This window comes from Amia ocellicauda, chromosome 2 (genome assembly GCF_036373705.1).
Source record: "Amia ocellicauda isolate fAmiCal2 chromosome 2, fAmiCal2.hap1, whole genome shotgun sequence".
In the NCBI taxonomy this organism is placed as follows: domain Eukaryota; kingdom Metazoa; phylum Chordata; class Actinopteri; order Amiiformes; family Amiidae; genus Amia; species Amia ocellicauda.
Genome location: NC_089851.1, coordinates 3,598,588 through 3,623,612, shown reverse-complemented (window position 1 = coordinate 3,623,612; position 25,025 = coordinate 3,598,588). Strand labels below are relative to the sequence as shown.

Genomic DNA, 25,025 nt, shown 5'->3' with positions numbered 1-25,025 from the left:
ATGGCAGTTGCTTCAATGCATTTAGGGGTGTGGTCCTGGTCAAGACAATCTCCTAAACTCCAAACTGAATGTCTAAATGGGAAAGAAAGGTGATTTAAGCAATTTTGAGCGTGGCATGGTTGTTGGTGCCAGACGGGCCGGTCTGAGTATTTCACAATCTGCTCAGTTACTGGGATTTTCACGCACAACCATTTCTAGGGTTTACAAAGAATGGTGTGAAAAGGGAAAAACATCCAGTGTGCGGCAGTCCTGTGGGCGAAAATGCCTTGTTGATGCCAGAGGTCAGAGGAGAATGGGCCGACTGATTCAAGCTGATAGAAGAGCAACTTTGACTGAAATAACCACTCGTTACAACCGAGGTATGCAGCAAAGCATTTGTGAAGCCACAACACGTACAACCTTGAGGCGGATGGGCTACAACAGCAGAAGACCCCACCGGGTACCACTCATCTCCACTACAAATAGGAAAAAGAGGCTACAATTTGCACAAGCTCACCAAAATGGGACAGTTGAAGACTGGAAAAATGTTGCCTGGTCTGATGAGTCTCGATTTCTGTTGAGACATTCAGATGGTAGAGTCAGAATTTGGCGTAAACAGAATGAGAACATGGATCCATCATGCCTTGTTACCACTGTGCAGGCTGGTGGTGGTGGTGTAATGGTGTGGGGGATGTTTTCTTGGCACACTTTAGGCCCCTTAGTGCCAATTGGGCATCGTTTAAATGCCACGGCCTACCTGAGCATTGTTTCTGACCATGTCCATCCCTTTATGACCACCATGTACCCATCCTCTGATGGCTACTTCCAGCAGGATAATGCACCATGTCACAAAGGTCGAATCATTTCAAATTGGTTTCTTGAACATGACAATGAGTTCACTGTACTAAACTGGCCCCCACAGTCACCAGATCTCAACCCAATAGAGCATCTTTGGGATGTGGTGGAACGGGAGCTTCGTGCCCTGGATGTGCATCCCACAAATCTCCATCAACTGCAAGATGCTATCCTATCAATATGGGCCAACATTTCTAAAGAATGCTTTCAGCACCTTGTTGAATCAATGCCACGTAGAATTAAGGCAGTTCTGAAGGCGAAAGGGGGTCAAACACAGTATTAGTATGGTGTTCCTAATAATCCTTTAGGTGAGTGTATATATATATAAATAATGAAAAATGTATTTTGTAGCCACATCCTCACTTATTAAGTATTTATAGCCCAGATGAAGACACAGTAGTGTTGAAAGGCGTTGTTATTCAATAAAATTACACTTTTGTAATATAAGAGTCCTGTCTAAATACCTAATAAGTGAGAGTGCAGCTACAAAAACAATTTTTTATTATATATTTCTCCCTTATTTGGGCCAGCACCTCATGGGAGTGAAGACAATGCAGTGCACAGATGCTTTTAAGTTTATATATATATATATATATATATATATATATATATATATATATATATATATATAGAAAATTGCATTAATGAGAAATTGAACAGGTGTTCCTAATAATCCTTTAGGTGAGTGTATATATATATATATATATATATATATATATATATATATATATATATATAATATAAAATTTGATGTCCTTACGCATGCCATCTTAAAACGTGTTTTATATAAAGTGTAAACATCACCATGGACATGATTTCGGGACCTTTTCTCATATACAATTATACTATTTATATCATAAAGTGAATCATAAAGTTAATATGTAAAAATCACATTGAATTATGCATATTATTTATGAATACTGTATGTTTTATGGACAGCTGTCACTAGAGCTGCTGTGATGTTCACCCACGCATTGTCTATTGAATGTTTTTGCTTGTCTTTAATGTAGTGATACAGTAATTATTGCTGCAGCTCATTAATTCACTTCTCGTCGTCTACGCTGTTTATGGGGCGCATGCGTACACTGAGCGTGTTTCCACGTGAGTTGACGTCACTGCTGATTGGTCAGATTCTTGCAGTGGCGGTGGAATAATGTAGAAAGCATGAATTAATTAATTGTCTTATAGTAATAATAATGTAGAAAGCATGAATTAATTAATTGTCTTATAGTAATAATAATGTAGAAAGCATTAATTAATTAATTGTCTTAGAATAATAATGTAGAAAGCATTAATTAATTAATTGTCTTATAGTAATAATAATGTAGAAAGCATTAATTAATTAATTGTCTTAGAATAATAATGTAGAAAGCATTAATTAATTAATTGTCTTAGAATAATAATGTAGAAAGCATTAATTAATTAATTGTCTTATAGTAATAATAATGTAGAAAGCATTAATTAATTAATTGTCTTATAGTAATAATAATGTAGAAAGCATTAATTAATTAATTGTCTTAGAATAATAATGTAGAAAGCATTAATTAATTAATTGTCTTATAGTAATAATAATGTAGAAAGCATTAATTAATTAAATGTCTTAGAATAATAATGTAGAAAGCATTAATTAATTAATTGTCTTATAGTAATAATAATGTAGAAAGCATTAATTAATTAATTGTCTTAGAATAATAATGTAGAAAGCATTAATTAATTAATTGTCTTATAGTAATAATAATGTAGAAAGCATTAATTAATTAAATGTCTTAGAATAATAATGTAGAAAGCATTAATTAATTAATTGTCTTAGAATAATAATGTAGAAAGCATTAATTAATTAATTGTCTTATAGTAATAATAATGTAGAAAGCATTAATTAATTAATTGTCTTATAGTAATAATAATGTAGAAAGCATTAATTAATTAATTGTCTTAGAATAATAATGTAGAAAGCATTAATTAATTAATTGTCTTATAGTAATAATAATGTAGAAAGCATTAATTAATTAATTGTCTTAGAATAATAATGTAGAAAGCATTAATTAATTAAATGTCTTAGAATAATAATGTAGAAAGCATTAATTAATTAATTGTCTTATAGTAATAATAATGTAGAACGCAGACGATGCTACTGTGCAGCTCCTACTGAAACACAGCAGCTCTACTCGCGTCCAGTGTGAAGCACCAGCTCTTTATATTCCTGTCTGAGCAGGACGAGCCTGTAGAAGATGCGACTCGCATTTCATTCATGTGAAGGTCGGGGACATGAATGAAATTAGGGCGAGGCAGCGGATCTCTGTCCGGCCCGGCGGCACCGTTAACTCGCAAGGGGCATCAGAAATGAGTGAGGGGGCCCAACTCTTTCCAGTCGATGATAACACAGGATGTACAATCATCGATATTACAATTACACGCAATGTTTTTGCATAGCTCTCAAGTTCTCAAAATGGCAATGCATGAGATTTGTCACAAAAGAATAAAAATGCAGTGACAGATACCGATGCCCCGGTGTAAAGCAGGAGCCAGAGGGGGGTGGGCGCAACAATGTCTGGGGCAAATGCTTAAGACTGTAGGGGTGAAGAGGCTGGGGCTCAAAGGGTAAAATAGTTTGCAGTTCTTTAAATCCTCCACCTTGATTGTGTTAAGAGGAGGAGTGCCCAACGCTGCCCTCGTCCTGTCTGGACTTAATGTTGTCTGTACGTGACGTTCTTGAAATAAACAGGACGAACAAGTATCCGGACTGTCTGTTGTTTCTCAAGAGAAACTGTCAAAAATATAGTCGGACTGCTCTCTGTGCTATGAGTTATGATAACGGACAAATTCCCTGTCTGCCCAGCAACTAGATCTGTAATATGTCCTAAAGAGACTGACATGTCTGAGGAGATTGGCAGTCCGCCGCGTCATGTACTATATCATATAAATGTGTGTAAAGTGCCTCTGCGATCACATTCTTCCAAGCTGCTTGTATCGCAATACACTTCTCTTCACATATTTCTGGTTCATCGGTCTGACTTATTGGGGAAAAAACATGCACAGATAAAAGATGGATTCAACAAGAGGCAATGCGTGAGACTGGAGAGCTATACCTGCCACAAGAATACAGGTCACTGCACCGCTTTACAACAAGGACCATTCATAACCGGCTCGAAACAACACATTGTGACAACACAGCTGCATGCACAATACCCATCGATCTATGCAACACAACACAGCTGCTAATGACCCGAATAACACTCCCCATGCAACACAATGCATTTCAAAGCAAACAACACTGTCCTCCGCACTACACACTCACCGCCGCCCCGCCGCTCGGACGCAGCACGCATGCGCTGTGAGGGCGGGTGTGCGTGTCCTGTTTCTCCCGCAACTCGACTAACTCCCGGCCGCACTTTCTGCATTGTGGGCACTAGAGCTAAACTGATCATGTTGCATACCATTATTAACGTTACATGTATTTGATCCTGCAGCTGTGCCGTGAAACTCGTTTTTTCGTTGTGCGCATACTACTTTGAAAGCAGACATTGACCCGCCTTTCCGCTGCGTGAAGGCCAATCAAAATACGTATTGTTTCCCAAATGGTAAAATGTGTGACTGACGTATGAATGGTGCTCTGGAGTTGCAGAATGAAACATATAGCCCGTTTAATATCCATATTAACAACTTACTGGAAGTGAGTAACAGTAACGAGTCGTCTGTGGGAAATGTAGTGGAGTAAAAAGTACATTATTCTGTTCATACATGTAGTGGAGTAAAAGTAAAAGTAGCCACCAATAATAAATACTTAAGTAAACTACAAATACTCGAAAAACGTACTTAAGTACAGGAACGAAGTATTACTTTACACCCCTGGTAATTTGTACTCCAAGTACTTTTTAAATGATCTACGTTTAACTTTTACTTGAGTAGTTTTTTATACCAGTAATTTTACTTCTACTTGAGTAAAATTTCATCGAAGTAACAGTACTTCTACTTGAGTAGGATTTTTCAGTACTCTTTCCACCTCTGCCTAGTGTTTGTGTAATTTAACATTTGTAAACTGAATGTTTACAACTTGCCAAAGATGATTTATACGTCTGTGAACTTGAAGTTTACACATTATTTGCTAAACTGTGAGACATTCACTCCTTTATTTTAAATCCCAATTTCACCCAATCACTTCTACATGTTCCAACTTGAGTGGCATTTCAACGCATTTCAGCTAAAAAAACCTCCCACAGACTATAATGGAGAAAGTTTAATGTGTGAAAATTACAAAAAAAGCATTTCTTGTGGGAATAAAGTGTGATAGTGTTGTAATTCTATGTGTCTAATCATAATCAACTATACAGAACATTATTCTACAGTCTGTCTGCTTCAGTGTATATATCTTACTGATGTGCTCATTTGCACATCTGTGTACTTGCATTGTCCATTTGCATTGCCCTGTATTTATGCATATGTAGCGGCTTAGAAATAGCATGCATTACAGTTAAAAGTTTAACGTAAACTAGCCACCCCTTAATTATTTATTTTTATTTATTTTCTGTTTCTCTGTAATATTGTTTTTTTATAAATGCAAAGCAATAATCTTTCATTGTTGTTCTTTGGATTGTGCAGTAGGGGGCGCAGCAGCCAGGAAAACAGAGGAAAGTCCTTCTTTGTGGCACAATAAACTGGATGCCAGAAGGAAGAACATTGAAAAATTATTTCTCCTCTGTTTATTACAATCAAGGTCGGTAATACCTTATTTTTTCTTTAAAAACTCGATTTATGTAATTATAAACTGTTGAAGACTAAGATGTTATGTTTATTATTAGAAGTTTGATGGTACGTTTTCAAACAATGTGTTTTATGGGAAATACTTAAAGACATGTAAAAAAAAATACTAACTGTAAACGGAAAATATGTGTTTATATTTTTGAAATATAACTATCTCTTGATTATGGAGGTGTTTGTCTGCTAACTGGTGAGGTGTAGAACTGTAGGTTTTCATTCATACACGTTCATTAGTGTAAAATGGTAGACATCTATCTCAATGCGTAGGGGTTTTTCTTTTGGTTGTGCAAAACAGTTGATTTATGTGATGGTCAAATTGTTGGGAATTACTGTGAAACTGTGGTGGCAGAAATGTTGTTGCTTTGGTATTCAGATTCCAATTAAACATACAGACTTATGGAAACGCTTGTTTTGAAACAACAGTAATGTGAAACGGTGTGTATGTACACAAACTGGATGCCAGAAGGAAGAACATTGAACAAATATTTCTCCTCTGTTTATTACTATCAAGTTGCAGGACCCGGTCAGACACCGATCTGAAACCTGTAACACATACACTTGATTTTACTTGATTTTGTTGTGTTTTTCTTATATATATTCATGGTTGTATATTGACTTTAATATTATTATTACTGTATATACAGTTAGGAGGCCCCTAGAAAAAGCATCTCACTGCCATTGTGGATGTGACAAATAAACTTTGATGTTTTAACTAAGTGAGTGGAAGATGATTTTAAGGTCTTACCTGCAGTAACTCTGATGTGCAGGGCTGCTGTGTCATCACGTGTCCTGGGCCCCTCTGTCTCCACAGCACACCAGTACCAGCCTGTGTCCCCCGTCTCCAGTCCCCTCATGGTCACAGTGAAGACCCCCTGGGCTGGATCGTCAGAGATGGACACTTTATCACTGTCTGTGATTGGAGAGTCAGTCCTTATAAGAGTATTGAATTTGCCCCACTTATCGTAAAGGAGCCAGGTTTTCACACGGCTTTTGTATTTGTCCTCGTAGTGACAAGGGATGGTGACTGATGCTCCTGTCCGGACGATGGTCTGTCTCAGTGTTGACACGGCATCAGCACCTGCAACAGCAGCGCGACGGGAAAGGATTAAAACCTGACCATGTGTTTTATATAGAACCGCTGAACACATGTTTATCTATAACGTGTAACACTGGTGTTTTTGTGCACGTTTTGATGTGTTTCACCTTCATTGTCTATGTAATTAATCTCGTAATGTCTTTACTTCAGCGCTTTTCTCTCTCTAGGGGCATGACCCCTGTAATGGCGCTGTGTATGTATGACAGCGGCTCCAGTGTATAATGTGTCTGTTATTGAGAGAGAGATCCTGTCCGCTCACTGCACTGGAAGGAAACAGACATTTTCTTTGTGGAATCAGGTCTTAAAGGCTCAAGAGAAAAAGCAGCAAACGTTTCATCTCCATCAGTGCTCAGCGCAGCTCACAAAGCTGTTTCTGTGTTAATTTACTCGTGTATAAAACACTCAATATAGGAGAGATCCCGAGATTCACACAATTTGCAGATGATCCTAAAATAGGCGGCTCAGCAGATACAATCTCGGCAGCAAAGACTATTCAGAGGGACTCAGATAATATTCAGTTGTGGGCGACACCTGGCAGATGAAATTCAATGTGGACAAGTGCAAGGTATTACATGCAGGTAACACAAATGTCCCTATAATGACACTATGGGAGGAACAGAACTAGATGAAGTAACGCATGAGAAAGACCTAGGAGTCTATGTGGACTCCTCACTTTCTCCATCCAAACAGTGTGGGGAAGCATTAAAAAAGACAGTGTTAGGGTATATAGGAAGGACCAGCGGAAGCGGAAGTCAGGCCTGAGCGGCCAGCGCTGCCCCGGGGCAGAACAGGATGACGCGTCTGATTGGTCACTTGGCTTTAGAAGGCGGGTCGTAGATCACGCGTTTGATTGGGTTGTTTAACTCTTGGAGGCGGGACTTGGCTCTGAGGTGCATTTATTTTCAAGTTAAAAACCGGGAAAAGAAGATCAGTGGAATTAGCAAACGTTTTTTTTTGCATAGCATTAATACTGAGATTAACAAGAATAATTAATAATTTCGAAGAGTGATCATTAACATTTACAGTTCAGTCTTAAAAATGTATTACATAAAATAGGACCGGGCATTTTTGCTGGTACAGGGGGGAAAGTATTTAAATATATGTAGTTGCTTAAATATATTTTTAGAAATGCATATCAATATGTATTAAGCTAGGTAGCTAACATTGCAATTATAAATAAATTATTATTATTATTTTTATTTCTTGGCAGACACCCTTATCCAGGGCGACTTACAACATAAGTGCAAAAATACAGAGAAATACAAGGCATTAATCGATACAAATTCAATTTAACTAAAACATAGCAATTCAAAATATAATACATTTTACAAATTACAATTTACACAAGTACAGTAAGTGAGGTCCTACATCCTGGACGGTGAAAGCTAAGTGCTGTCAAGGTGTAGGTCACAGTCAAGGACTACGGGAAAGGGAGCAGGAGGAAAACATATAATATATGACTAATATTAGGCTGCGTCCCAAATCCAACACTTATTCCGACACCCATCGACAAGTGTACACTTTGCGTGACGTTGTGCTGACGTCACAGAGTGTGCACTTGAGTGAGGAGGGTGTAGGTGAAGCTAATAGCGCACAATGAGACACACTTCAGCGTTTGCCTTTGTCTGAAAAAGTACCTACGCAGTCTTTTCTTGTATTTGTATTTAATTAAAATAATAATAATTTTGAAATACACTGTTCGTTAATATCACCTCCTATAGCTCCGGCGTGTCGGTCTCCCATTCGGACCCTGAACAGATTTGAGAAGGGGCTCGTTATTGAGACTCCATAGTTAGAAATATAAAGATTGTGTCACCGGCAGTACAAGTAAAATGCCTCCCAGGAGCCAGAGTCTCTGACATCGAAGCTAAATTGGACGAATTGCCAGGCGGCGACGTTTCTACTGTGGTTATTCACGCTGCAATAACGATATTAGACACAGACAATCAGAGATTTTAAAAAGAAATCTTACATCACTATGCAAAACAGCGAAAAAACGATGTCAGAATATAATTGTCTCTGGCCCGCTACCAACATTACACAGAGGGGATGAGGCCTTCAGCCGGCTGTCCTTTCTAAATAGCTGGTTGACAAGCTGGTGTGCATCAAATAATTTCGTTTTTGTGAACAATTGGGATTGTTTTTGGGAAAGGCCTGGCTTATACAGAAGAGATGGGCTCCATCCGAGCTGGAGAGGAGCGCTAATGTTATCTGATAATATAGCTAGTTGTTTAAAAGCGTGACTCCTCAGAGCACCGGTCAGGCTTCAGGCTCGCAGTCCTACACTGCAGTCTGCCTGTAACTCCCAGCATAACCTGACCCCGATCCTAGATCCCTGCCTGGGGGCATCCAATTAAGTACATAGTCCTGAGATTAAATCTTATACAAACAAAATCAATAGTTATCCTATTAAAACAGTCATTTGTCATAGGCTTGGATGTATTCCTTCCTCTCAGGGCCCTCGTTTCAACAATCTAATAAAAGTTAAAACTACAAGACAGAAATTACTTGCTCACATTACTCCTCCCATGTATAAGCTTGCTGTCTTAAACATCCGCTCACTACCTAGCAAAGCAGCCTTAATAAATGACACCATAACTGACACACACATAGATGTGCTCACCTTGACTGAGACCTGGTTAAGACCAGACGACACTATTCCATTAGTAGAAGCCTCCTCTAATGACTTCTCTTACTGCCTGAAGGCCCGTGCAACAGGTCGCGGGGGGGCTGGCCACCATCTACCGCACAGACCTGCGCCTCTACTGAGCCATTAGACAGCTTCACATCTTTTGAAATTCACCAGGTAGAACTAAGGCTTAATCCACCTCTTCAGCTTATAGCTATTTATAGGCCACCAGGCCCCTATTCCTTTTTTATGACTGAATTTAGCAATCTCTTATCTGACTTAGCCATACATTATGATGAACTCATTATTTTGGGGGACTTTAACATACATATTGACATTAAAAACGCCCCCCTCACTGTTAGTTTCTTGTCCCTATTGGAGTCTGTAGGCTTCACTCAGCATGTGTCAGGACCCACACATCGCCACAATCACACACTAGATCTAGTTATTACCCGTGGGGTACAGATTCACAACCTAATTATATCACCCCAAAACCAGACGATTTCCGACCACTGCCTTATTACATTTGAGCTGCCTGGAGTAGAATTATACACACAGGAGAGGAATATAGAAACTCGCTGCCTAAATCCCACTGCTATTCATAAATTCACTACTCTGTTGCCAAATGCTAGCTTTATCAAAACAGGATCTGCAGATGAATTATTAAATAATTTCAAAAATACACTAAGCACTGCTTTAGATACAGTAGCCCCATTAAGGACACCAACAAATTAAACCAACAAAACACTCACCATGGTTTGACGAACACACTCGCTCACTTAAAACAGAATGCCGTAGATGTGAGCGTAAATGGAGAGAAACAAAACTAGAGGTCTTCACATGGCATGGAATGACAGTGTAATAAGATACAAGCAGCCCTGTCCTCTGCTAGGTCTGCCTACTACTCCAATTTAATAGAGATGCATAAGAATAACCCGCGTTTTCTTTTTAATACAATAGCAACACTTACTAACCAGCAGGTAAAGCCTTCAGAGGTTATCCCCCCAATTTCACCTGTAGTGACTTCATGGATCATTTCAATAGCAAAGTTAACAGCATTAGAGAACAGATAGAACAGGAAACATACACAGATACTATAGCCGACACATGCAGTCCTTCACAGCCCCGGCCTACCTTGGACTCGTTTAACGTAGTAAATCACCAGGAATTGGTCTCCTTAATTATTAAAATGAAAACAACAACCTGCACATTAGACCCTATACCCACTAAACTGCTAAAACAATCTCTGCCATTAATTATTCACAGAATACACACATTATTAATGTCTCTTTATCCTCAGGATCTGTTCCTGAATCGTTTAAAATAGCTGTAATTAAACCACTTCTTAAGAAATCCAGTGCCGAGCCTAACCAACTTAAACACTCGATCTCAAATTTTCCCTTCCTTTCTAAGGTTCTAGAGAAAGTAGTTGCAAACCAACTGCAAGCTTTTTTAACCGATAATCATCTTTATGAAAAATTCCAATCAGGCTTCCGTTCCGGCCATAGTACAGAAACGGCCCTGTTAAAAGTATTGAATGATGTGTTTCAGTCCTCCGATGTAGGGCACACCAGTGTTATTATTCTATTAGACTTAAGTGCGGCTTTTGACAAAATCGACCACAAAATCTTGATACACCGCTTAAAAAATCGCAATGTGCTTTCATGGTTTAAATCATATCTGTCAAACAGACTCCAATATGTACAGATTAACGACAACCACTCAAATTTAACTGAGGTTAAGTACGGAGTCCCACAGGGCTCAGTCCTCGGACCTATACTTTTTTCATTATACATGCTCCCTTTAGGTGATATCATTCGACGACATAATATTAACTTTCACAGTTACGCAGACGACACACAATTATATCTGTCAGTAAATCCTAACAATACCATAGACCTAGAAAAACTAATGTACTGTCTGTCTGAGATTAAAACAAGGATGACAAAAACATTTCTTATGCTTAATTCTGACAAAACAGAAGTCCTAATTTTAGGAGACAAAAATCGAACTGTTCATCATGCACTAACAAAACTGAGTAATGATAACTTTAATTTCTCCCCTAAGGAGATGGCACAAAACCTGGGTGTCGTCTGTGATCATAATCTGTCCTTTGAATCACACATTCAGAATGTGTCGAGATCTTCATTCCTCCCGCTCAGAAACATTGCTAGACTGAGACAATTCCTCTCGTTACAGGACACTGAGAAATTGATACACGCATTTGTTACATCTAGATTGGATTACTGCAATGACATTCTGTCAGGCAGCACAAACAGCTATTTCTGCACTTCAGTCCAAAATGCTGCTGCAAGAATCCTAACAACAACAAAAAAACATGAACACATCACTCCAGTATTGGCTTCTCTTCACTGGCTGCCGGTGCACTACAGGATAGACTTGAAAGTGCTCTTATTAACATTTAAAGCACTAAAGGGACTGGCACCTCTCTACCTCCTATTCGAATACACTCCAGGTCGGCCATTGAGATCACAGGAAGCCGGTTACTTAGCGCTCCCTAAAATACACAAGAAAAGCGGAGGTGGTAGAGCATTCAGTTATAGGGCCCCGAAGCTGTGGAACGATCTTCCAGCCAATGTAAGAGATGCCCCCTCTGTCTTAGCCTTTAAATCACGGCTGAAGACTCATCTGTTTAGTCTCTGTTTTTCTAGCGCATAGTGCTGCCGGTGTGCCATGGACATGCAATTGCACAACTGTCTTTGGAAATGTTTACCAGTCTGTAAAGCGCTCTGTGGCTACCCTGCGAAGGGTGCTATACAAATAAAAATGGATTGAGATTGTCAAAAGTGTAGAATTGAGAACAAGGGCAGTAATGTTCAGACTGTACAATGCACTAGTTAGAGCCCATCTGGATACTGTGGACGGTTCTGGGCTCCACACTTCAAGAAAGATATCGCTGCTCTAGAGGCAGTTCAGAGGAGAGCAACCAGACTTATTCCAGGTCTGAAGGGAATGTCCTACTGAGAGACTGAGGACCTGAACCTTTTCACCCAGGAACAGAGGAGACTACATGGGGACTTGATCCAAGTCTTCAAAATCATGAAAGGCATCGACCACATCAAACCAGAGGAGCTTTTCCAGATCAGCAGGGACACACACACCCGGGGACACAAATGGAAATTGGGCTTCAAGGCATTCAAGACAGAAAACAGGAGACACTTCTTCACACAGAGAGTCGTCACAATCTGGAATAAACTACCCAGCGATGTGGTAGAAGCTGAAAGTTTGGGAACATTTAAAAATAGACTGGATAGGATCCTTGGATCACTTAGATATTAATGGACACCAAACGAGCACGATGGTTCAAATGGCCTCCTCTCGTTTGTACATTTTCTTATGTTCTAATGCATCTGGGTACAGGCACTCTCACAGTGCGCTGGTTCAGTGAGTGACCACTGATGAGCAGGACTGTATTATTTATTATAAATCCAATATGAGTGACCACTGATGAGCAGGACTGTGTGTTATTTATTATAAATCTAACATGCTGCTGTGATTGTGGGCCAGTGTCTCAAAGAGGGAAACGATTCTCTGTGAGTTTATATTCACACTCTGGGCAGCTGCTCTGTTGGCCGCTCACTGTATATAAAATCCTGCCCTGACCTTGCTGCTGCATCCACAGTTCGGTGAATGTCTTAATTCAGTTTTTAATTGCTTTGTTTTGTTTTTCATTTGTCTGATGTTTGGAAAAGTTATAAGAATGCATTAGACTGGTTGGAATTGTTTTGGTTTTGTTAGAGACAAGTTTTGTTTTTCATTTTGTTTAATGCATTCACTGTTAATTATAATAATGCATCAGATTGTTTTTTGAATGTTCTGTTGGGAATTGTTAATTTGATTGAGTTATATACACTGATTGGTTTAAGTGCACTGGTTGATTTGTTTTGATCTTGTTTTGTTGAGATTTATTTGAAGACTTAAAAAAATAATTTTAGAATTTTAAAATGAAAAGTTTTAGAAATTTGAATCATAAGTATTAAAATTTATATCTTTAAATGTAAAATACTCACACAATAAAACAATATTTTTACTAGGAGCCAGTGTCCCATCAGTGGGTCAGTTTCACTGGGAGCCAGTGTCCCCTCAGTGGGTCAGTTTTACTGGGAGCCAGTGTCCGCTCAGTGGAGCAGTTTTACTGGGGGCCAGTGTCCGCTCAGTGGGTCATTGACCACTAGCACCACTGACCGCATCCTGGAAACACAATCAGACAATTTGATGCCCCGACACACTGAAGTGGCTCCCATTACAGGGTTACTGAAGCCCCGCCCACTGCTGTCAGAGGCTGACTGACCAAAGGGACGGGGCTGGATTTGCATGTTAGGTATATATTTATTTGGCAAACTCCACATTTAACATTTATATTTAGACTAAATATGTATTTAAAAGCTATATATTCATTTTATGACTCAGAGATTTATGATTTAGTTAAATATTTAATAAAACGATAAATATTTATTTTTCAAAAACTGAGATTAAGCATTTGTTGAAGTATTTATTAAAAAAATGAAAGATTTAAGATTTAAGATTTAAGAATTCCTGCTCGTCCTTGACTAAATCACCTTTCTACAACCTATTTACTTGCACCAACTCAGCAGCTGAACTGAATTGACTTCAATTAAGGCAAACTTAATAACTTGTATGTCTTAAGAAGGAGGGTCTCTAATACAATCCAGGCGCATCGTGTTAAAAAATGCAATTGTTTTTTAAAAAGAAAGTTTTGAATATGAAATGAGGCAGATTTTCCATTATATAGACAGGGAGAAAAGCACAACTGGAACTCTGATATCTACTCCCTGTAGAACGGCTTTCTTAGGTTTTGCTTGGGCTGATGGTTGACACACATCACCCTGTCGTTATCCACACAGACTCCGTATTAAATCATGCAAATAAACATTTATTCCACTGGTTCCACAGGTCAAATATTTATGGTTATTTACATGATTTCATTGTAATCATTATACATATTTACAAGTTGATTTCATGAATTAACGCAGGTGTTATGACATGGTCAGATAACCATGAGGCTCCATAGCTAAACTAACTGAATATGTGACAGTTGATTTCAAATATATATATAAACGCACGAGCCATGGAACATACATAAAGCTCAGTTTCTTGAAACAAAGTACAATTAATCCAAATGCATAAACTGACAAATACAGAATCAATATATTTCTTCTAAATAATAACACGTTAAATAAACTAATTGGCTCCTACGTACCGGCCCCAAATTGTTATCTATGGCTATGAAACAATTACTAATTAAACACACAAGGAGCCAAGTTAACTGAAACTTTTGTTGAAAAATCCTCAGTCTTCCATTGTCTTCTATTACCTGAAGTCAGAGTTTACTAGCACATGACTCACCATAGGAGATCAGCTTTTACCACTGTCTAATTCTTATTCTGCTTCTTGAAGAAGACAGGCCTTAGTGATGGGTGTGTGCAGTACGCTGGTCTTAGTCTTGATGTGGACATCTGTCCATGTCCATGTCTGTCTGGAACCACCTGGATGACCTTTCCCATGACCCAGGAATTACGAGGTGCTGAGTCGTCCACCACCAGCACGACATCTCCAGCAACGAAGTTGCATGACACACGTGACAACTTCTGGCGCTCCTGCAGCTGAGGTAGATATTCCTTAGTCCATCGCTTCCAGAACAGGTCCGACATGTACTGGACTTGCTTCCACTTTCGACGAGCATAGAGGTCTTCCTTCTGAAAAAGCCCTGGGGGTAGAGATGGCTTGGTCTTGAGGAGCAGCAGGTGATTAGGCGTCAACGCCTCCAGGTCATTTGGGTCGCTGGATGCCTTTGTAATTGGACGACTGTTGGTGATAGCTTCTGCTTCACACAGCACGGTATGAAGGCCCTCTTCAGCCAAAGCTTGTACTCTCAAAGTAGCATTGAGAATCTTCCTTATTGACCTGATCAACCTTTCCCAGACTGCACCATGATGGGAGCCTGTAGGGGGGTTAATCTTCCACTAGATTCCATACTGATGGAGAGTGTTCTCGATCTTGGCGCAATTCCATCCTTTGATTGCTTCTCTCAGTTCACATTCAGCTCCAATGAAGTTGGTTCCATTGTCTGAGCGAAGCACTGAAACTTGACCTCTTCTGGCTATAAAGCGACGAAGAGCATTGATGAATGAGTCTGTATCCAGAGACAATGCTACTTCAATATGGACAGCTCGGATGGCCATGCAAGTAAAGATGACCCCATACCTCTTCACGACACCTCTTCCACGCCGAACCTCAAATGGACCAAAGTAGTCTACACCAGTATTTGTGAACGGAGGTTCATCTGGCAAGACTCTATCCTGGGGTAGATCAGCCATCTGTTGTCGCCCTGCAGCACTATGTAACCACCGACAGACAACACACTTGACTAGGACTCTTCTTGTAGCTGAACTGGCACCAGGAATCCAATAGTTTTGGCGCAGCTTGGATAGCATATGGTTGCGACCATTGTGACCCACATCCTGATGGATCTCACGAAGGATAATCTCTGTCACATGGAAGTCTTTTGACAGGATGGCAGGGTGTTTAGATTCTTCTGGCATAGCTGCCCTACTGAGTCTTCCACCAACTCTAAGGACTCCATCTTGTAATATAGGATTGAGTTTGTAAATATGGCTGCTCTTCTTAACACTCTTGCCCTTCTGTAGGGTGGAGATTTCCTCAGGAAACTTCCTCCTCTGGTTGCAGTGGATGATCTCCAGTTCGGCGTCCTTGAGGTCTTTCACAGTGATGCTTCTCTTGTCAATGCTTGCATTGAAGCTTTGTAGCTCCTTGTCCAGCACAAGCCTTTGTCGATCCTTGTCATTCTCAGACTGAGCAATGGCCACACTCAAAAGTTTCCTCTTTTTACAAAGACGATGCAGAGTTCCTCTCAACTTTAGAATCCATGCCACTGCCCTCTTGAGTCGAATCCAAGAAGAGAAATGTTCCATAAACTGCTGCACTGTATCTATCCTTTCTTCAGCTGTCAGAGTGTTCACTATAATGCTCCTTTTGACCTCTGGGTCATCTGTAGAAGTGTCTCCAGATTGGTCTGGGTAATATGGCCACTCATTCTCAGACTTCACAAGAAAATCTGGCCCTGAGATCCAATCTTGATTCTGCATGAAGGAATCCACCTTGAGTCCTCTTGATGAATGATCAGCTGGATTGTTGACAGTATTAACATACCTCCACTGTGATGCTTCAGACACCCTCAAAATCATTGACACTCTGTTAGCCACGAAGGTGCGGAACCTAGTGGTCTCATTCTTAATGTACTTAAATACAGCTGTGCTATCTGTCCAAAATACAGATTCTTTGAGCTGTAGCTGCAACTCCCTTTTTAGCATCAGAGCAACTGGCCTTCCCCATGACAAAGGTGCAATGCACTTGATTGCGGCTGTTCCGTTGCAGACGGTAGCTCACTGTACCATAGCCCTCTTCACTCGCATCTGAGAAATGATGCAGCTGAGCGAATGAGGAGTCTCCAAAGCCTGCAGGCTGAAAACACTGTTCAACTTCAAAGTCTTTCAGCTGGTGCAGTTCCTTCATCCAGTCAGACCACTGCTGTACAAGTTGATTTGATATGACATCGTCCCAGCCTAGCTTCATTCTGCAAAGCTCTTGCAGAATCTTCTGCTGACAACAGAAAGAATACCCCACTGTATGTACACTGTACACACCACTGTATGCCTAATGCTTGCTCTACTGGGAGTGCATCTTAATCCAGGTCCAAGTCCTTGACCTCCTTTGCTCTCTCCTCTTCGGGAATAGTAGACAGTACAGCACGATTGTTGCTCACCCATTTAGTTAGTCTGAATGCTCCCTTAGCGCAGATGGCTCTCGGGTCATGATGCAATGACACAGCTTCTTCCTTGGAGCTGACTAATTTCAGACAGTTGTGAACATAAAAATTGTGATGTACTGTGTCAACCACCATGGCGTCAAACTGCTCTCTGTTGTCTCCGGCACGTTTTTTAAGGGCAAAGCTGGCACAGCTTGGTGATGACGTTGCACTGAATAAGTGCACGACCATCTTATACTCCACCAAGGCTAGACTGATGTCACCATGTGGCCACCAGAGAAATCTGAGAAGGTCAGAATCTTCAGATGGCACCTTCACTTGATGGAACATGGCCCCCACGTCAGCCATAATCGCTACTGGCTCTTGTCTGAATCTGGTGATAACACCTATCAGTCTGCTGGAGAGAACTGGCCCATGTAACAGCTGGTCGTTCAGTGTGGTACCTTGGAACGATGCCCCACAATCAAACACTACACGTATCTTCTGCTTCTTTGGATGGTACACACTGTGATGTGGTATATACCACATGCTTTAGCTAACAAAGTAACTCTTTTCACTTCAGCCTTTAAACGTGCAGATGAGGCAGATGATGAAGCAAGTGAAGAATGTCCAGTGTGGCTTTGTTTTCTCCTTCTAGTAACTGATGACACACTAGATATGCTATCTGATGGCTTGACCTCTTCATCACACTGCCTGGTTTGTTTCATACGTTTATGGACTTCTTCTATCCATATCTCAGTTTTCCCTATGAATTCTCTGAATGAACTAGCTTTGGGCTCAAACCAATTAAGCTGATCATCATTAATTTCCTTCTTGGATTGCTGCTGAAGTAGTTGTTTTACTGTAGTGTTCAGCTCACAGAAATCCCCAAAAAGCTGGCTGAACGTGATCATTAATTTGGTCTTAATTATTTCCAAGTTGTCATCATCATCCATTAAGTAACGCATTTCATTCATCTTGCCTGTCAGCTGACCTAGCTTGCCTTTCCGTGAGCCAATAAGACGATTCTGCATTTCCTCCATAGCTTTAAATGTAGGTTTCACTTGCCTCTTAGTCACAGGTAAAACAGATACTTCTTCATCACCATTCATGATAACATATTTTACCTTGCTTAGCTGATACAGTACAGTCCAATGATGTTCCACAATACAGCTGCGTCAATCTAAATACAGCGTATATACAAGTATTTCACCTTTTAATCCTTCACGATGTCTGAAACATTGAACTAGCAATGAAGGAGATAAATCCTGTACCGTACTATCGCTTTTCATGAATAGGGAAAACTAGTGAATAGCATTAGCTAGGGGTACACTAATAGAAACAGTTAACTTTGTTTCCATCCACTGAGATAAAAAGACAAAACTTACATTCGCAGTCGAGCTGGCTCATTCAAAGCGACGATGGATAATCTTTCTTTTATCTTGAGATCCAAAAGCTCCGTTTCTTTTCACGTCCAGTTTTCCAACCGGAGAGCTGGGTTTTCTGACTTTATTGTAGAACGGCTTTCTTAGGTTTAGCTTGGGCTGATGGTTCACACGCATCACCCTGTCGTTATCCACACAGACTCCGTATTAAATCATGCAAATAAACATTTATTCCACTGGTTCCACAGGTCAAATATTTACGGCTATTTACACAATTTCATTGTAATCATTATACATATTTACAAATTGATTTCATGAATTACCGCAGGTGTTATGACACGGTCAGAAAACCGTGAGGCTCCATAGCTACACTAACTGAATATGTAACAGTTGATTTCAAATATATATATATATAAACGCACAAGCCATGGAACATAAATAAAGCTCGGTTTCTTAAAGAAGCAAAGTACAATTAATCCAAATGCATAAACTAACAAATACAGAATAAATATATTTCTTCTAAATAATAACACGTTAAATAAACGAATTGGCTCCTACATTCCCATAATGCATTGTGGCTCAAAGATGGAAGAAAAGAGGGAGTTGACTGTCTGTTTAAATAGAGGATATTGGTCCCAGATAATGTGTGCATAAATGTGAATATCATCATACAATTGTGGGATTGCAAAATTATGTTGAATTTTGCATTTACATTTGAATTAAGTCCTCTAAACGCTTCCATATAGCATTGGATCTGAAAATGGGCTACAAGCGTAGAGCACAAGAGGCGCTTGGAAAAGAGGAAGTGGGTTTGGGTGGTGGCTCAGCTACTCTTACAGTGGCCAGCCAGGGCTCAGAGCCTAAATGTCTATCCCCTCTATTTTCCTCTTTTAACTTATTGTAATGGTTTTAATATTTGAACATTTTATACTTTTAATTTGCAATCCCTTGTCCTTTTATTCCCTGGTGTTTTAATAAACTATTAAATATCAACTTTCATTGTTTTACTGTAATTCCAGTGCCAGATGAAAATAGCCTAATTAACATAAAGGTGGTGGGGTACAGATGTAGAAGGACTACTATGTTATCCTTTTCAGAATTTGCTTTTTTTATTGTCGCCCTTTAAATGTTGCTTCGTTTAGAACCATTCGGTTTAGCTAATTCCCTTCAAGAAGTCATTTTACCCATTGCCCTTATAAAGACAAGGTGTTCTGGCCTGAAAATGAAGACCCTATACTTCTGCTTTAGCACTGTGCACACTGTTCAGTGACCTGCAGCTCAGTTATTTCTATCTCACCACCTTACAAGATATAAATACAGAGTGTGATCACATGGGCATCATGGTGCCATTAGTCTTCTGCAGTTTCCTGTTGAATTGTACAAGGTGTTAGATAAGACTCATCCGCTGAACCATTTAACACAGATACAAATTACATACATACTCAAAAGTTTTAGAAGACCTAAATTTTCACAGGTTTTATTGAATATAAGCAGTTTAATGTCCCAATGTACTCTGAAGTTAAAGCATAGAACAAATAAACAATTGGAGATAAACAAAATGATTTCATGATTTATTTTTTAACAAAATTTAATCTAAATTTTTCACTCATCAAAGTAGCCACCTTTTGCAGGTACAGTGAGGGAAAAAAGTATTTGATCCCCTGCTGATTTTTTTACGTTTGCCCAATGACAAAGAAATGATAATTTTAATGGTAGGTGTATTTTAACAGTGAGAGACAGAATAACAACAACAAAACTCGGAAAAACGCATTTCAAAAAAGTTATAAATTGATTTGCATGTTAATGAGGGAAATAAGTATTTGATCCCCTATCAATCAACAAGATTTCTGGCTCCCAGGTGTCTTTTATACAGGTAACGAGCTGAGATTAGGAGCACTCTCTTAAAGGGAGTGCTCCTAATCTCAGCTTGTTACCTGTATAAAAGACACCTGTCCACAGAAGCAATCAATCCCTGTCCAACTAGGCGTATACCAGAGGGTACTGCATGGTGGTAGTTATTTTGGTTCAGGGTACCACTCAGTCGCTGACTCTGGGATCCAGCAAAAGAGCCCCAGACCATCACACTCCTCCTCCATGTTTGACAGTTGGTGTCACACACTGAGGAACCATCCTTTCACCTACTTGACAGCATACAAAAACCCTGCGTGATGAACCAAAGATTTCAAATTTGAATTAGTCGGCCCATAAGACCTTCTTCCAGTCTTCAGTAGAAGAAGGCAAGCCTCTTTTTCTTATTATGCCATCTTAGCAATGGCTTTCTTACTGCATCTTCTCTTCACAGTTGAAACTGAGACTTGCTTACTTCATGTTCAGGTGTGTTTGAAGCTGAAGTCCTGCGAGCCCCTATCTGCTGTAGACTCTCAGAAACTTGTCTTCTGATTCTGTTGTGGCTTTGGGTCTGCCAGACCTCTTCCTCTCAGAGTTTTCTCCAGTTTCCAAGTGCCTTTTGATGGTGTAGGAAACTGTACTCACTGACACCTTGGCTTTCTTTGCAATTTCTCTAAAGGACCTACACTTTTAAGTGTTATAATGGTCTGTCTGTCTTCCTTTGTTAATTGCCTTTTTCTTGCCATTATGATAGTAATATACTATGTCCTGCAGTACAATGCTATCCAAATGCTTAAGAGGGTGTTGTAACACAGTCTGTTCCAGCACTGCTTTTATACAGCACTGTGGAGTAGTGGTTAGTGCTCTGGACTCATAACTGGAAGGTGGGGGTAGTAATCCCGGGTGGGGATATTTGTGTTGACTATTGATGATTGTTTCAGGTGTGTTTGAAATCTTGCTTTAGTAACTGAGAAAAAATAAATGTTGCATGACCAAGCTCTGTGAGGGTTTCATCTGGAAAGAGAAACTTTCCAAATTACAAAACACCAAATGAATAACAGTCAGCTCAGAGTTTCAGCAGCACGTGTTGGGAGCTCATCGCAGAGATACGCACTTAGATTGCTCCAGTAAAATGCCCAGCTGTATAAATGGGTACAAATGTAAATCGCCCTGGATAAGAGCGTCTGCTAAATTACAACTAATGTAATGTAATACAGACAAAGGGTTTGTAAGTAATCAACAGAAGTTGGGACACCTGTAGGAATTTTTAGCATCAACTCTTAAGGCTTAATTTAAGAACATAAGAAAGTTTACAAACGAGAGGAGGCCATTTGACCCATTGTGCTCGTTTGGTGTCCATTAATTTCTAAGTGATCCAAAGATCCTATCCAGTCTATTTTTAAATGTTCCCAAACTTTCAGCTTCTACCACATCGCTGGGGAGTTTGTTCAAATTGTGAGTCTCTCTGTGGAAAAAAGTGTCTCCTGTTTTCCATTTTAAATGCCTTGAAGCCCAATTTGCATTTGTGTCCCGGGTGCGTGTGTCCCTGCTGATCTGGAAAAGCTCCTCTGGTTTGATGTGGTCGATTACAGCAGAACAGCAAGTTGGTAACCCATTACTTGTTCCCTGAAAACATTTTTATAACTCTGAAATGTACATTATTTTTTCAGTTTTTGGTAACCTAAACTTTTATTCTTTAACTTCTGGTAGTTTACCGCTTACCATTTCAGGTTATTCACTGGACTTGAACTACTTACATTTCAATCAAAACTGGAAAAACTGTGAAAAAAAGGTGTTAGATTAGACTCATCCGCTGAACAATTTAACACAGATACAAAATACATACACTACCGGTCAAAAGTTTTAGAAGACCTACATTTTCACAGGTTTTATTGAAATATAAGCAGTTTAATGTCCCAATGTACTCTGAAGTTAAAGCATAGAACAAATAAACAATTGGAGATTGTTTCTCCATTTATAACTCTGAAATGTACATCATTTTTTCAGTTTTTGGTATCCTAAACTTTTATTTTTTAACTTCTGGTAGTTTACTGCTTACCATTTCAGGTTATTCACTGGACTTGAACTGCTTACATTTCAATCAAAACTGGAAAAATGTGGGTGTTCTAAAGCTTTTGACCGGTCGTGTATACATTTTTAATGCATGGTTGAAATGTGTGCCAAAAAGTTTGTATATTTAAAATTTGAGATACATTTCAAACAGGTTTTACTCTTGAAAATATATGATTAAGTTATTTTCTGAAATTTATTTTCAACATATAATACAAGGATTACAGACAAAAACATAGTTTAAATATATTTAAAATAATATACTATATATTCAAATGCATATTTGTTCTGTAAGGGCAGGCACTCATACTGCATGTGAGAATAGAAACACGGCTATTTCTGTATTTGGTCTAAGCATGTGGTTATGCAAGACATACAATACAATTAATCAAATTAGCTTTGCAAGTTTTGAAAATTATAAAGCATTCTCTCACGTTGACATTTTATTTTATTCTTGATTCTTTCTGTTTGAGTTTTGTAAAATGGACAAAGTTTCAGAAATTGTTTTATAAATTATGAAGAACTATTACATGAATGATCTATTATCCAATTCTGATTCCTGTAATAAATGTCATTACAGTAACAAATATGGTCTATTAGGACTGCAATATTTTAATTGTTGCAAATGTTAGTTTAAGCTAGTATATTGTATATGTACATCAAAATACCAAACTAACCAACAGATAGAATAAGAACACAATAGATATTGGATTTATAGTTTTACATACAATGTTGCCATGCTTAATCATATGCAGTGATGTGTAACCAATATATTTGAACAACACTTTTTTGTTCAGTGGTAAAACATTGCTTTAGTTTAAGTTGTGCAAGTATTATACAGGGATTTATACAATTAGATTTGCTACTGTTTTACAAGTTTTGTACATATGTGTTGTGTTTGGATATTTGTGTTGACTATTGATCATTGTTTCAGGTGTGTTTGAAATCTTGCTTTAGTAACTGAGAAAAAATAAATGTTGCATGACCAAGCTGTGTGAGGGTTTCATCTGGAAAAAGAAACTTTCCAAATTCCAAATCAACAAATGAATAACAGTCAGCACAGAGTTTCAGCAACATCGCAGAGATAGTCAGGTTCCTGCTTGAAGAGCCACAGTTTTATAAACTTATTCATAGTTGAAGACGGTTATCTCTGATTTTCACCACTCACCATTATCTAGGAGGCTGTTTACTTGTTTTAGACATTTCAACTACCTTTTACTCCAGACCTTGTAAATTCTTACACCTCAAATCCTTCAGCAGACCTCCATGCACTAAAGATGGACAGACAGCCATTCTCATAAAAATCAAAAATATATATGTATTCAATTTGTTTTCTTAACAAACATAGACTAAGGCACGGGATATATCCCACGTTAAATCTGTGGCTTTCATTACAGTTGTTTCAAAGGAAAATGGAAACTGTCGCAAATCCCTGATGGCAAAAGAGACCGTTAAAGAAAGATCGCAGTGAACATTGTGTGGTGTGAAGTGTAAAGTGAGAAACTCCTGCAAACGGGTCTCCACACACGCAGGAGTGATTGAATGTCTTTTACCTGGGAGTGGAGAGAGGAGCGGCAGCAGGAGGAGGAGCAGAGCAGCAGCCATTCCTGTCAGGACAGCAGTCCCTGCAGATTGGCTGCAAGTCGCTGCCCTGGAGAGACAGCAGCGGCTATCAGTGTCATCAGATCCTCTACCGCAGAGCTAATTACAGCCAAAAGGGGAACTGGGTTGAGCTGTGTGTAAAACAGCTGGTCCCTTGGAGTCACAGTGCAGCAGGTTTTTAATTCTGTGGTTGATATAGTGGCTGATAACGTTCCTATGGATTGAAACTCATGACCCTCAGACCAACACACTGGTGTGTCACGTCAATAAACAGTAATGGCATGGCCATGGCATAAGAAAAAACAAAACTTGACAATTAAAGAATGACAATAGCTGTTAGATGTTTGAGTGCTGTTGTGACTGTCTTCTCCATGGTTTAGGAGACAATGCCCGGGGAGAGCAGGGCTATCAGCAATCTGCAGTGTCCTCTCAGCTGTCTGCCATGTGCAGTCAGATTCTCTCTTTCTGCAGATTGGTGACACGCGTGTATACATTTCCACTGGGTTGATTACCTTACTTGTTGAGAATGTTAATTGCTGCATGCTGTGTGTATGGCCTGTATCACAGAGGGGTTTAACCACATTAAGGTGATGGAGACCACACATTGACTTTTAAAACAAACCCAAAGTTTCTAAAGAATATGGTCATGTACTGGCTAAAGTGTCCTGACAAATGTAATCTGTATACATGCCTGATGCCAAGGCAGTAATGCCTGACAAATTAATCAGAGACATTCATGGTCATTATTAAAGTGAAGAATTTCATCCAAAATATAACCCACCAGTTCTCCCTTCAATACCAGTTTAGAATGAATGACTTTTCAGTGTTAAGCTTTCAAAATAATAATGAATACATCTAAAAACATTAGTCTGGCTGTTTACCCTTGCTATTAATACAAATCTTTATTTACAGGAACACAGGGCACGAAGACTGCTCTTGACAGTACATATAAACAGGGAAAAGAATACAAAACCTAGATAAAATTGCCTATGAATCTAG

General features: G+C 39.2%; 1 protein-coding gene across 2 annotated transcripts in view; it reads right to left on the bottom strand.

Annotated features, from left to right (window-relative positions):
• Positions 1 to 24,160, bottom strand: part of LOC136762766 (CMRF35-like molecule 8) — a 40,282-nt gene extending 16,122 nt beyond the window's left edge. For both annotated transcript variants that reach the window (XM_066716322.1, XM_066716326.1), the window contains exons 1-2: positions 23,978 to 24,160; positions 6,335 to 6,667 (exon numbers count right to left, since the gene is read on the bottom strand). In XM_066716322.1, coding sequence (XP_066572419.1) covers positions 6,335 to 6,667; positions 23,978 to 24,029 — 385 coding nt within the window. In that variant the 5' untranslated portion in view covers positions 24,030 to 24,160. The remainder of the gene's footprint in view (positions 1 to 6,334; positions 6,668 to 23,977) is intronic.
• Positions 24,161 to 25,025: the final 865 nt, after the last annotated feature.